Source organism: Ornithodoros turicata, chromosome 1, assembly GCF_037126465.1.
Source record: "Ornithodoros turicata isolate Travis chromosome 1, ASM3712646v1, whole genome shotgun sequence".
Taxonomy (NCBI): domain Eukaryota; kingdom Metazoa; phylum Arthropoda; class Arachnida; order Ixodida; family Argasidae; genus Ornithodoros; species Ornithodoros turicata.
In genome coordinates, this window is record NC_088201.1 from 225,807,535 (window position 1) to 225,822,038 (window position 14,504).

Sequence of the window (14,504 nt, forward strand, 5' to 3'; positions counted from 1 at the left end):
TAGAAAATGTTTGCAAACCGTTCATAACGTGGCTTGCCTGAACGTAGCTAGCCAGGGGATACGATTCTGAGTCTTACATAACTGCAAATTGGCACCGACAGGCATGATAACCTTACAAACGGTCTACTAAAACTGCTTTTATGCGCTTGCTATTGATAACCTGAAATAAGAGACTTTAACTAGCAAGCAACGACAGTTATCGCAGTCCCATATGAAGACACTATAATATGCGAGATGCAGTAAAGAAAAACGGGGATGCAAGTACAAGTTTTCTCACCCGTCGGAAGCACTGTAATGCTTAATCCGCAGTCTCCGTGGGACGTGCATGACTTGACATGACAGTTTGATTAAAATACATGGGAAGCCTTGTGAGTACGAACGAGAGCACATTGTTAAGGATGAACAAATAAAATTTAAAAAGAGAAACAAGAATTTCGACCTCACGCGCCTTGCTGTTGTAACGATGGCGGTTAAAGATGCTCTGTCTGCTGTTGTTCTGCAATGTTAACACCTTGGCATTCTGCAAAGCGGGGGTATAAGTTTATTTCGGAAAGGTCAGCGTGACCGAAGGTCGGCTTGCTATTCCTAAAACAAAATATAGCACAAAGATGAAGCAAAACCGAATATAAGATAACGAGGGTGTGGTGAAGTGTAGATGACATGAAAGGTCAACTCATAATTTGTTCATGAGGGGACTTCCTATAACGATGTAGTAGGTTCGGATGCAATGAAAAGTGGTCTACCTTTCACATACTAGTCATGTTATGTCATAGTGCCTAATAATAGGCCATCCAGGATGAAAATTTTGATGCTCTTGCCTTGCCGTAATCTTAAAACTCTCTTCATAAAAAAGAAGGAAGGCATGACCCTCAGATCGAACCAGGGAACATGAAAGCTAGAATCGACATCTGCATCACTGAACCACCAGCCCAGAATGTTGTCATCGTGAGAGACCAAGACGCAACCGCTTTGGAACGCACTCTCAGCAGCCGTTACTTCTTTCGTCGTGTAAAAAAAAACGACTTTGAAGTGAATCTTCACAATTCCTGAAAACAAGTTGAACGCGCAATTCCAGATTTGTAGAGCACAACGCTGAGAAGTCTAGTCAGCAGGAATCGAAACAGTAGTACTTTTCTGTTCCTTTAAAGAATATGCGAAAATGCCCTACACTGCAAAAAATCTACCGTAAAATTTACGTATATTTTAATGGCAGCTATGTTGCCAGCTTTTTCCCGTAATAATTACGGCCACTTCAGGAGAAGAAAGGCCGTAAAATTTACAGGAATTTTAATGTAGCATGTTACAGAGTTCTTCCCGTAAAAATTACAGCCTCCTCGTAAAATTTACATGAATTTTAATGTTGCCTGTTGCCAGATTTCTCCCGTAAAAATTACGGCATCTTAGTAACTGGTGCAGCCGTAAAATTTACGGCCGCCTGAGGAGTGCTGCATTCTGTTGGGAAAGCACCGTATGGTGCATGCCCGCATAGCCTGAGTGTGAGGTGTACTGGATAATCATGCACAATGGATATGCCATGCAACGTATTTTGGTTTTCCATGTAGTGATGTGTATCATGCTATAAAATGGGAGTACTTACTCATAAGTTATAGAACTCAAACATTTATTCTGCAGCAAGAAGTACAAATTTTCAAAGCAGTCTTGAAACCATCAAGCTTCACAGAATCTGAAACAATCAAAACGCATCTCTGAGTTATTATGTTCTCCACCTCAGACGGTAATCTGTCAGCTTACCAGTTTATATGTTCCACTGTACCTCCGCGATCTTCCCAACAATGTCCAGAACTTTCTTGTTGACGGCGGACCTCCTCTTCTTCGTTTTACTTCCTCTGTCTGGGTTAATCCCTAGTATGCCCCTGAATAAGCGAATATAAAAAAATGTAGCAATATAACAAACAGTTACGAAACACTGTACAGATGCATGCAATGTGAATGAATTACACAGTGTGCCACAAATGAAGTGACGCTCTGTAGTGTTGTGCCAAATTTAATTTGTAATAAAGTAAAACATGTGGAAGTATCCCGTGAGAAGGGTGGGCATCTATTATAATTAGAGCTGTGCAAATAGTTTACAAATATATCACTTGTACTGCGAATCGAATCAGAATAATTTCTTTATATGGTGAATTGAATTCAAATAATCAGAAAATGAAGAGAAAGAAAGAAAAAGTCCAATTCGAATAGCTTTGAATCCCTCTTGATGAAATAGTTTGTGGTGATGTGCTCGTTAGACGATTTTGTGCTCCAACCACGTGAGCCTTTTCACCCAGCATAACATATCGTGAGGGAGGAGTCCTCTGTGTTGTGTATTCTAGACTGCATTAGTGGGATCAACTGCACTGAGCGTTAGTTAACACATTCCATGCAAACTGCTTTGTGCGCATCTCTGCATTGAAATATCCATCCCCAAATTTTGATATGCAAATGAGCAGAAACTGAAACCGCGGCGACGGGGAATGCTGGGATCACAGCGCTCATTTCAGGTCGGGGGCACATGATTTGGAGTGATGGAGATGATTAGAGCAGGTAACAATCTCCTGTCCAGACAAACAGCTTTCCGGCCCAAACAAGCCTCCATTGGCAAAGGTTGGTGTTGGTTGAGTGGATATCCATAAGAGATGAGTTCAGAAAATCCCAGTGCTGTTTGCGCACGCATTGCATCCTGGGCGCTTGCTGAGCGGGGGAACGAAGAATAATCCTGCACATTTCACTTTCGCTGACCTTGACACCTCGTGGACAATGGACCGGTAGGGAAGAAATCGGAACGGTTTGGAGGCCACCCGTTTCTTTCGTATTCGTAAACTCCCACAGTTCAAAGAGACTCTAAGCACTCTGGGATCTTCTGAACTCGTCTATTGGATATCCGTGGGAGAAGCATGACACGAGCAGCACTCACAACACCCTACATTCATGTCACTCAGCACTGACTAGCAGTGTTGGTAGAGTGTGCACGCTCACTGCTCCGAACCTATTACCTTCCGAATCTATTATCACTTCTTCTAATGAAGTCAGTAATTCAGTAAGTAATGAATTCAGTTGAGTGTCTGCTGTGCACGTGTAAACACATTCTAGTGACAAATGTGGAACAGAAAAAAGCAAACCTCTGAATAAATTCCAGCGTTGCCTCCAGGCCAGGTGGGTAGCATATGCCAAATGTAAAATATGCTGCCATCAGCATAGTGAACGCTGTGTTGAAGTCACTCAGCCCCTGATTCACAACTACGCCGTCAATGCTTAATGCGAAGCAGCTGCACTTCAAGCGCTGCTCCCCTAAAAGCAAAAGAGTAGAATTATGCAAGGTTTGATACGTCCTGTACGTCAAAGGTAGGAGGAATATGTTTACTAAAAAGAATAAATATTTCTATTTTTCTTTTTCATCATGCAGATGATGGAAGTCGTAGCCAAGAGCTCCAGAGCTTGAAGAGCGCTTTGACTCCCATGCATGCAGCAGCAAACTCATTTAACCATGTACAAGAACAGTGGCTATACCAATATACAGGTTGTCTCAGATAAATTCCCGGGCCAAATGGCCAAATAATTTGAGAACAGCGCCACCTATCGGGAACCTTTATGTCTTATTAGATTCTGTGGCGTATCGTCCATTAGCCATGCAGCATAGAATTGATATTTGCAAGCTCATTAATTAGTTGAAACTAAAAAATAAATTTGCCCAAAATGACAACTTTCAAATTACGTATAAGACGGTAAGACCGTTGAGGATTTTAAGTACATACCTCTCCAACAGCGCTGAGTGAAATAGCTTCTTTTTGCGCTTTTACGTGAGGAAAATATGTAATCAGAGACTAATTAATTCCCCTAAAAAATGGCTAGACCCAATGATTTTTTTTTCTTCTGAGTGGTACGTACTAAAAGATCCCCACAGTATAGTAGATGTTGCGATACCGTCTCACACATACTTTTAGAGTTTTTATTTGCATAGGTGGTGAGGTGGCACCATTATCAAATTGTTCAGCCCGGGTATTTATTTGAGACACACAGTATACCATATATACAGGGTGTTTTTTTTTATTTGTTACACAATGTTTATAAGAAAATCTATCAGATCATACTAGAGGCCATTCTTGCATTTGAGTTACATGAACATGCGAACATTCTCTCGAGGACAGTATGTAACTACAAGATCACCAATTACCTTCATTAATTAAAACTCTTGGGGGATTTCAAGCAAAAGCGAGATAGCGGAACGGGAGATATTCCTCGTTGAAAGTCATTCCATCTTTAAAAACCTCTTAAACGTGCACGCATATTGAAATAGCCATCGCTGAATTTCGCTGCGCACGAGCTGAAAAAGAAGTATGCACTGCTTGAGCCCAGATAAGGGGACGCACGCCCTATCTGAGTCAGAGAGCGATCTATCTAGCCAACAGATTAGCGCTTACAGCAATCAGCTCCATTGCTAAAAAACATGTGGCCCTCTTGCATGGATTGCCTGTCTTTCTTCTGCTGTAGAATAGTGTAGTTCTTGTTTCGGCTCATTTGCATAGCGAAATTCAGGGATGGACATTTCAACACACATGCACGTTTAAGCAGATGGGTAGAAATCCAGCAAACCAGTAGACAAGTACGAAAGGAGTTGCCTCAGGACAGGAGCCACCGATGTTTCGAACAGAGTGGGCTTTCGGGGCATCGTCATCATTGCAATACTATTTAAAGGGTTAGGTGTGACGTGTAAAGGTTCATGCTAATTGTGGGTCAACAGCCCGAACGGAAGAAAGGGTGCATACAGGCTTTTACGGCAGGAGTGAATGACCACTTTGTTAGAGTGTGAAGTGGATTATGTGAATGAAGTGATCTTGGCTCCAGACCAGTTACAGAAATGGGCCAGAGGTCCACGAACACGGTGACGAAACGGAACAACAGGCAGGAATTGGCAAGCATTCCGAAAGATAAGGAGGTTAGTGGTTATGTGGGGAAAATTCCAGAGAGAGCAAAACATTTCTTTTTATAAGATATATATTCGTAATACAAATTTGTGGCATGCAATAAAGACAGTAAAAAGTAGTGGCCATAGAGAACATAACAGATGATAAAAGGGATAGAAAGGAAAAGATCTGGGCATATTTTATTTGTGAAGTGTTTCCAGGGTGCCTTGTGATTTGTTGATAGCGAACAGGTGAAGGGCGTTGAACTTCTATATGAAATGAGACGCCCTATCATGTTTGTCACGTGTGGATCTGAACCCAGTTATTAGAATATATAGTTTAATGTTGTCAAAATTGTGACCAGGAACGTTAAAGTGTTCGGCGACTGCTTTTGGGGAGTTTGTTGGACCTGTCGGTTCCGTGTCCGGTAAGGCGGTTGTTCATTTGTTGGCCGATTACGCCAATGCATTGCATAGAGCAGGCGTCGCATTCAATGCAATATATGACATTGGAGCTTGTGCATGTGAATGCGTGGTGTGAAAACGAACACCCAGTACACTGGAACATGCCCCTGCAACCTCCCGCGCTGCAAAACATGCAAGCACGTTCCATCAAAAGCACTGCGAGCACTTACACCAACTCCATTAACCACGCATTCACATGCACAAGCTCCAATGTCATATATTGCATTGAATGCGACGCCTGCTCTATGCAATACATTGGTGAAATCGGCCAACAAATGAACAACCGCCTTACCGGACACGGAACCGACAGGTCCAACAAACTCCCCAAAAGCAGTCGCCGAACACTTTAACGTTCCTGGTCACAATTTTGACAACATTAAACTATATATTCTAATAACTGGGTTCAGATCCACACGTGACAGACATGATAGGGAGTCTCATTTCATATTCAAGTTCAACGCCCTTCACCTGCTCGCTATCAACAAATCACAAGGCACCCTGGAAACACTTCACAAATAAAATATGCCCAGATCTTTTCCTTTCTATCCCCTTTATCATCTGTTATGTTCTCTATGGCCACTACTTTTTACTTCTTTATTGCATGCCACAACTTTGCATTACAAATATATATCCTATAAAAAGAAATGTTTTGCTCTCTCTGGAATTTTCCCCACGTAACCACTAACCTCCTTATCTTTCGGAATGCTCGCCAATTCCTGCCTGTTGTTCCGTTTCGTCCCCGTGTTCGTGGACCTCCGGCCCATTTCTGTAACCGGTCTGGAGCCAAGATCACTTCATTCGCATAATCCCCTCCACACTCTAACAAAGTGGCCATTCACTCCGGCCATAAAAGCCTGTATGCGCCCTTTCGGGCTGCTGACCCTCAATTCGCAATGAACCTCTAACACGTCACACCTGAGTCTTTAAATACTACGCCAATCATGAGGTCGACGCCCAGAAGAAGAACTTTCGAAATATCGGAGGCTCCTGTCCCGAGGCAACTCCCTCCATGCACGTTTAAGGCTTTTTTAAACATGGAATGGCTTTGAACGGGGAATATCTCCCGTTCTGCTACCTCGCCTTTGCATGAAATCCCATAATGAAAGTGTTACTTCACTATTTTAAGTAATTAGTGATCTTGTAGTTACATACTTTCTTCTAGAGAATGTTTGCCTGGCCATATAACTCAACTGCAAAAACGGCATCTATTTTGCTCTGCCAGTTTTTGTTATAAAAATTATATAATGAAAAAAAAAAAAAAAAACATTGCATAAACCAGCAAAAAAAGGAGGAAAATGCAGCAATGATAACAAGCTAAAAATGTAAAATGTCACTTGTATACGTACTGGCACTTATCGGCCAAAAGGGTACCAAAGAAAAAATATGTCAATAGCACTACTTCCTTGTGTGCCATAAAGGTTCCATTCATCATCAACAATACATCAAACAAATGTAACCAACACCAAAACAAGTGCAGTTACTACACCATAATAACACTGTGAAACAAAAAGTGCATATAAGTTCACTACAGGAGATAACTTATATTATGACTCAAAACAAAGCTTCTCCAATACAATTATGCACATGACAGTGCATAAGGTACATGCATAGTTATGTTGAAAAACCTATATAGAAAACCTCCACAGGATAAGTAGACAGCCTCACACTTGCAAATTCTTATGCAAGGGAAGTGTACAGATAAGCAATCATTTAAAACAGTGCGGCCAAATATTGTACGAAGAAGTATGAGGCTAGTGATAGCCTGTAACATCAAGAATTTGGCGTCAATATGCCCAGTACAAAATCATGTGGGAATATAGTACAAGGGTGTTACTAACCAAAGGCAACAAGGAATGGCGTCAAAGGCAGACCAGCATTTTCTAATTCTTGCTGTGTCATGTATATCTGAAACAAATAATAAATAAATAAACAAACAAAAAATTCCAGCGTCGTATTCAGGTGTATTCCACATTCATTTCAGGAAGAAACGTACAGCATGTCAAAACAACTGCGAGCAATTATAATGGCAGTCTACATTAATGCAGAATTTTACAATTGTTATATTGTTCGATTCGGAATGTGACTCTCTTTCACTTCCATGCAACATTGAACTTCTGACCGCTCCCGTCAATTTTTAAAAACCGTGATCCTGATACGGAACTACACCCGACCAAAACACCACTTTAACGAACTAGTCTGATTAACGAGCTTTACTAGAATCCCCAGCCGGAATGCTCTTGTAGCCAATGTACATAATTTACAGCTTAAAGAATCCCAGTGCAGCACAAAGTTCAGTTCCACTTATCTTTTCTACGGCACGACTGCGCGCCTTTTCATTTATCGTGGCCGCCGCCATGTTGGCTTTTGGTTAGAGCTTCATTAGCACGCTAAATTTGGGTCGTAGCCGTAGCCGCAGCCAGAAACAACTCGCATGCAGCGGGACGGTGTGCAACAGACTACGGTTCCCGTTCTTTCATAGTTTTTATGCTTCTGAGAGAGGTCCTATGAAGTTAGGACCATGGAAAGCGCGAGGGCGGATACTGTGAAACAACACCACAATCCGCTTATCGATGCGAAAGCAATGGTATCTGCGAAATACCATATTTCCCAGTGCACTTGCGGAGAATGCAAAACAAATGACTGTAAATATCATTTAAGCACTACAGTTTTATTTAATTCGTGACAGCAAGCTGCATTCACTTCAGTTTAGTGAACTTTTTCTAATATCCCTTGAAGTTCGTTCACGTGAAGTTTCACTGTATGCTGTCATTTTGTGGTATTATAGTGTATTCGGTTATTGTCCGTTTTACCCTCTTTATTATAATTACTTTTTATTTTGATACAAAGCTTAAAATAAATCGGTACAGAAGTGCTTCTGGAAGGTCTATGGTTGAGGTTATGTCTGCAAGGGACAATATCAATACACGTCTATGTGCATACCCTCTGAATATTAAGAAACTTTTATGCATGTTGTTTGCTCAGCTTTATGTTAAGTGTATCATAACAGCAAGAGCTTGCAGAGAGTACGCAAAAAGTAAAGGCAGAGTAACTGAGTAAAATATCAGTATATGAAAGGCATGAAAGATAGCAATATGCATTACGATATATCCATTACAGACCCCCATATACCAGGACAACATACTGGGTGCAATGGGTTGCTCTTGTACTTGATAAATGTGCTGCCTAACTTTTGCACACTGCCTTTCCACAGTTTATAAACCCAGTACCGTATTCAGAAACAATTCTGATAGTCATACTACATGAGCTTATCCAAATATGCAAGCAACATTACCTACCTCTTCATGCCGCATCAGGATGTCGACATCTTCATTGAAGTACTGTATTAAAAGTACCACAACTCCCATGCTCTCAGCAGAAGGATCGCTTGCCACAGATTTCACATCACTAATTGCATTCAGTAGTCCTGGCTTGCCTTCAGCTTCCATCATCTGCAATATAGCAGTTTTCTTCTCTCCTATCGCGCTGACAAACTGCTCCTTTATGCTCAAACCAACAAGGTTTTTAAAGTGGCAAAAAAGTCCTATCTCCTCGAACAGGTATGGCCATGAAACTTTTAGCTCTGCAATTGTTCCTGAACGCACTTCCTTGTGCTGTAAAGGAAACGTAGAGTTCATGAGCACTGTCACTTCCTCAGCTGACGCCGTCATTTGCATGTGCATGTCCTTCAGGGATTCCTTTTCCCTTTCACATTCTTCCAGTGAGCTGGTACCCTTGGGGGCACTTTTACAGCCATATTCTTTCTGGTGATGTGATTGTGACTTTCTCACACGTACTCTGTCCGCATGTTCTTCGTTCCGCAGCTCATTCTCCACTCTTGCACAAAACTGGTTCAGCAAAGAGTCATACCCACTGCCAATTACAGTCCCATCAAGACAGTCTTTGAATGAATTCGGGTACTCATTTATAATTCTCTGTGCAATAACACTGAGCTGGTGCTTCAATGGACGTGGACAAAGTTCCATTGCCCTTGCAACAATTAGGCGCACCATTTTACGTCTGTCACGAGGAGTTGGCCGAATTTTCTGTTGTAGTGCACGTTTCAAACTTGCAGGCATGTCATCCCAAGGCACTTTAAAGTTTTCCATCCAGTTCGGGTTAAGGTTTGATGTGGCACAAACGTTGCTGGCTGGGGATGGTGAGGGCTGAGGTTCTCCTAGAAGCAGCTCAGTGGTATAACAATCAGGAATGTCACTATCTGCAAATTTTTTGAAGCTTTCAGTTTGGAGTTGCATGAATCCCAACATCAGTACTTGTAACATGAGTGCTTGTAAGAGTATAGCTTAAAAAGAATGATACTTAGGGTACATATGCAGTAGTGTATCCATTCAACATCCCAAGTCTGAGATGGCAGGTGCGAGATGGGTGGTTGTTTCGAGATATAGTGGGTGGTCATTATCAGAGTAATGTCATAACAGCTTAATTAACTTTGCATCACTGCGATATGTGTCTAGACAGAAATGGCCAGGGCACCACTGCAGGGTGTGTTGCGAAACATTTGGGTGGTGTAATGGGGTAGGAATAAATCACTGCGCATTTGGACCACCCATCTAGCACACCTGACTTTCACGTAAACGACACACAATTTTGGTGCAATTCTGGTTCACACTGGCATTCCTCCACATGGCATGACAACTGTGATGTCGAAGTATCCTTGTCCAATATTTTATTTCTGTGTTCTCAGCCTCCCCTAAAGTACCCCTTCCAGCAAGAGAGTGGTCTGGAATAAACAATGCCTACGTCACGGTCACTGGCCTGTCTCGTGCCTAGCTCTGCACACTTTCGCACCGGGCTTCCCCATTAGCATCGTGGGAAGAGACAGAAGCTTGCATTCAACTGAAGGCACGGCTCTCACCTCTATGTTTGTACAGCCTGTACCTTAGGAATGGATACAGTGTTGCGAAGTACAGGATAGTGAACTGCGAAATAGATATTTTTGTTTTGTTTAAGTAAAGACCGCTCTGCTGCAAAAAGAATACTTAAGGGGGCCAAGAGAAGACAGGAACCACAGCTTGAACGACCTCTAAGTTGACAGTCAGAACGACCTCTAAGTTGGGACACCACATGGAAGATTGTTGGTGCAGACCAGAATTCCGTTCCACTAAAGCTGTGCTTCGTTCAGCTGATGTACACATAACGCAGGTAGATGAGACCACAAGTGTAAAAAAATGATTAAACCAATTAGTGTGCTAATTCCTGTACAGCTTCCTCGACCCTCAAGCAAGAACATTTAATCAGGCATAAAATGTTGTTTCGGTGACCAGTTTCAGGGTTCAAAAGGAATCATTCGCTTTCCATGTATATCGTTCCGTACTAAAAGGTTGAAACTGCGACACGTTGTGTTGTGGTTTGTCTTTGTTGCTACAAATTCATGGAGCTAATGTATTATTTGTCATGGCATACAGTAACGCCTGCACGGTTTCCTGGGAGAAGTAGCAGAAATGCTAGTTTCTTATGAAGTACTTCCAGTACTTACCATTGTGTGAATAACTACAAGAAGGGATACTGGTGGCTGAGTCATCAAGATTTACTGAGTTACTTGCTGAGTCTTCACTTACATTCGCCCTGCTGGGTGCTAGCGGAAATGGAACATGAGTTAGGCAGTTAGCAGTTATGCATGTAATAGACACTAATTTATGATGCACAGCAATTTACATTTGTGTATGAACTGACCATGATGCGCACGTAGTGTTATTGTACACTACACTACACTCTACCTACATGATAGCTACGAAATGCCTTTAAAAATGCTTTCAATATCTTCCATCAATTTGAGACCAGTGTGTCCATGAAAACGAGTACTACTTTCAAGTCAGATAAAAGCGGGGGGAAAAAAGAAAGAAGCTAGGAAACCGGTGGCCTCATGGTACACACCCACTCAGTGTAGAAAGCCAGGTTACTTGGCTGTAGTTTATTATAAACAAAGATTGGGGGTGGGAACACAGTTAATAACACAAACACCAGTCACACCCAGCAGCACCACCAGGATTTTTCTGGAGGGGGTGGGCACAATGTCTGGGGTAAAAGCGATTCATAATTTGTAGTTGTGTTGCAACAACAATGCATTGTTTTCTTTGTGAAGTGGGGGGGGGGGGGGCGGCCTCATTAATTCCAGGATTCCATCGTCTTCATGTTAAAATTAGTTGTAGTGATAGAGCAAGGATGTGACTGCACAGTGTATAAGTTACTTTGTCACGGATGGCTCTGTTTTACTGGTATCCCATCTTAATACACGTTCTCTGCTCTTGTTGGTGTCGTTCAGGTGCTCTTTTCATAATGCTGAACATCATCTGCATGCAAAAGATCATTTGCAAAATAATGGCATATGAAATTCAATGTCCTTGTCTTCTGCACTACTGTGTTACTTCCTGAATGTCAGAGTCGTCAAAATCCATACAATTTAAAAACTGTTACTCAGCTTAGGTCTGTTCTTAATGCCAATGGAAGAATAAAGTTACTTACCTCTTACTTTGAAATTAGCAATTAGTCTTCGTGCTTGAATAGGTTTCACAAATGCTGACACATCATCTTCGGTTACAAACTGGAGGTCGTCGACGCTTTCGACACCCAGGCTTGTAAGCATGTCCAAAATGTTTCGAAGCTGCTCGGACTCTATGCTTGGTAGTGCAGTACGCACACGGTCTGCTCTACGGTGCAGGGAACCAATGCTTAAGTACTACCACTTGTCCTTCATGGACAGTATACGCAGGGAGTGGGTAGAAATCGGCAAGCTCATCAACTGCCACACATCTATATTCATCAAGTGCTTGCAGCTTATGGCAGTGCAAGTGAGGCAAAGATTCCTTTGAGTACAGTCTGACTACTAAGTATAATTTAGTCGCATCCTGTACAAGCAGCAGTACAATTTCGCCAAACATGAGCTCCCCTGTGAGAAGTGGCACATACGCACCTACTGTGTAGAGTGTGCCTTTGTAGCAAGCCTGACTGACCACAGTAGTGTTAGACAGCTGAAAGTGTGCCCTAAGAAAGCATGACTGAAGCGTACTTGAATAGGTTTGTGGAAAGAAAGGCATGCTTGAAGTGTAGCTTAAATCTGGTCCAAAAAATGTGGAAGCATGGAGGAACGCCTGTAGCATTTGATGACGTTCTGCCAATGTTTTAGCAACTGCTTTGAAATTCTTTGCTGACCTTGCACAATTTTTAAAGTAGGAATGCTTGCTTTCAAACCTCAAGGTCCACACATTTACAAGTGGGCCAAATTGATACATGAGTGTTGCATAATGCAACATGTAGTGGTGCTTTGGCTTGAGAGGTTCATCAGGGAATAGCTCCACCCTATCTGCCAGATACTCTTCCACAAGTATATGCAAATACGCAATAATTTCATGCGTCACACGATGCGCACAGATAATGTCCACTATTGCCCTCAAATTGAGATACAGGCACCAAGCGGGGTCTTTTTTGTCTGCTATTTTATGACCGACAAAGAGCGAAAGAAGCCGAAGCAAGTTCCATGTTCTGACAGCCTCTCCTGATAACCTCTTTGAACTCTCCCTGACACGGCACGGAGTGCTTCTAGCATCAGACCCTAGGTACTTAAATGTATTGATGACATGGTTCAAGTACTGAAATGTGAACAATTTTCTTGTTTTACAGAAATAGACTAGAAGCAGTTGAAGGTCATATGCAACGACACCCTCAAATATGTCATGAGCCACGCATGGTGGTAGCCCTGGGCTGCTTACGTGAAAGTATTTCAATGCGTTGAACACACTTCCAAATTTAACACCTTCTACTGGAGCACCTGACCGTAACGCTTCATGTACAGCAGCGTTGTAGCGTTCCACTGTCCGTTTCTCACCTATCTTATATGGCTTACTGAGCATGTCAGTTCTGGTTATCACACAGTACCGGCATACAAATTGCGAGGAACTGAAGTTTTCAGTGAAACCGCCAATGAAGTGGGAGCCCAAATTATCGCCAGCTATGCATGCAACAGTACCTCTTAGTACAGTTCCATTAAATGTAATGCCATTTGCCTCGATGTCGCATAAATCATCTATTAGCGGCTGAAGATTTTGTCCTGGCCGAACTGAATCATGTCCCTTTCAGTGAACAAGAGGGTCAGTTGGATATGGTCCCTTGTTGATCTGTTATGCTTTTTAAAATTCGCTAACGTGAAATATACACCAACGAGCTTATGCTTTGTCTTTGCAGAGCCCAATGGATTCACTATCTCGAAAGCATCCTGGTAAAGAATTATTGCGAGAGTTGGTATTTCACGTTGAAAGAATGCATTTTCTTTGACAACTGACCCATCCGTGATGTCATCTAAGTAGATACTAGAATTGTTTGTCCTTTTTAGCAGTACGTCATCTAGTAGTGACCTATTGTTCAACATACTTCTAATTGTGTCCTTGATAGGCACATACTGAAGCGATCTTTCTTTCTTGTTTTTATCTCTACCAAGCAGGATTTGCTTCGGAGCAACATAAGCAAAGTGTTCTCGAAAGTACTGTCTTCTTCTGTACTCTGTGTGAAATACGGTAGAATTAGATATACTTAGTGCATCCTGAAGCGTCAAATCTCTGATGAGGCTGTCAACTTTTTCTGTCCCTAGCTGTGGTTGCAGTTCTTTTCGCACTAACTGATGTATGTTTTGTTTACATAAGTTACTCAGATGTTGCATATTCTGTACAATGCTTTGGATGGTGGACGTTGGAACCAGGTGCTTTGCTTCAAGTTGAAGATAAAACAACCCAAGGTCGTACTCAATAAGTTCCTCTAACTCACTTCGTGATAGTTCAAGCCTTGGTGGCTGGCTGGTGGACGCAACAGCCAGTGACGCACCTGACTCAGACACGTTGATAGGATCTTCTAACTGGTCTTCTGGTTCGTCATTAACTGGGGTGTCCTCTAAACTAAGCGTCGCTTCTGACCTGGTACGGCTTGGGCACGACTTTCCGTGCTTTCGAGACAAGTGCGATGCAAAGCTTGATTTCACAGAAAACGTATTCTGACAGCCATCATAAGGACAAATTACCGCTTCTCCGTCATTTATGTGTTCCTTTAGGTGTTTCACAATATCTGCCAAGTTGTGGAATTGCCTTGCACACCCAACAACGCTACACGTGAGGCTAACATCTCTTAGACGCTGTGC

General features: G+C 42.2%; 1 protein-coding gene across 1 annotated transcript; it reads right to left on the reverse strand.

The window, feature by feature from the left end:
* Positions 1-1,675: 1,675 nt before the first annotated feature.
* On the reverse strand, positions 1,676-11,966 carry LOC135395533 (uncharacterized). The gene is made up of 6 exons (XM_064626690.1): positions 11,846-11,966; positions 8,662-9,581; positions 7,204-7,270; positions 3,120-3,288; positions 1,775-1,874; positions 1,676-1,684 (listed from the first exon to the last, which is right to left on the reverse strand). Exons 1-6 carry the CDS (start codon positions 11,964-11,966, stop codon positions 1,676-1,678), a joined length of 1,386 nt encoding a protein of 461 aa, XP_064482760.1.
* Between the last annotated feature and the right edge of the window lie 2,538 nt (positions 11,967-14,504).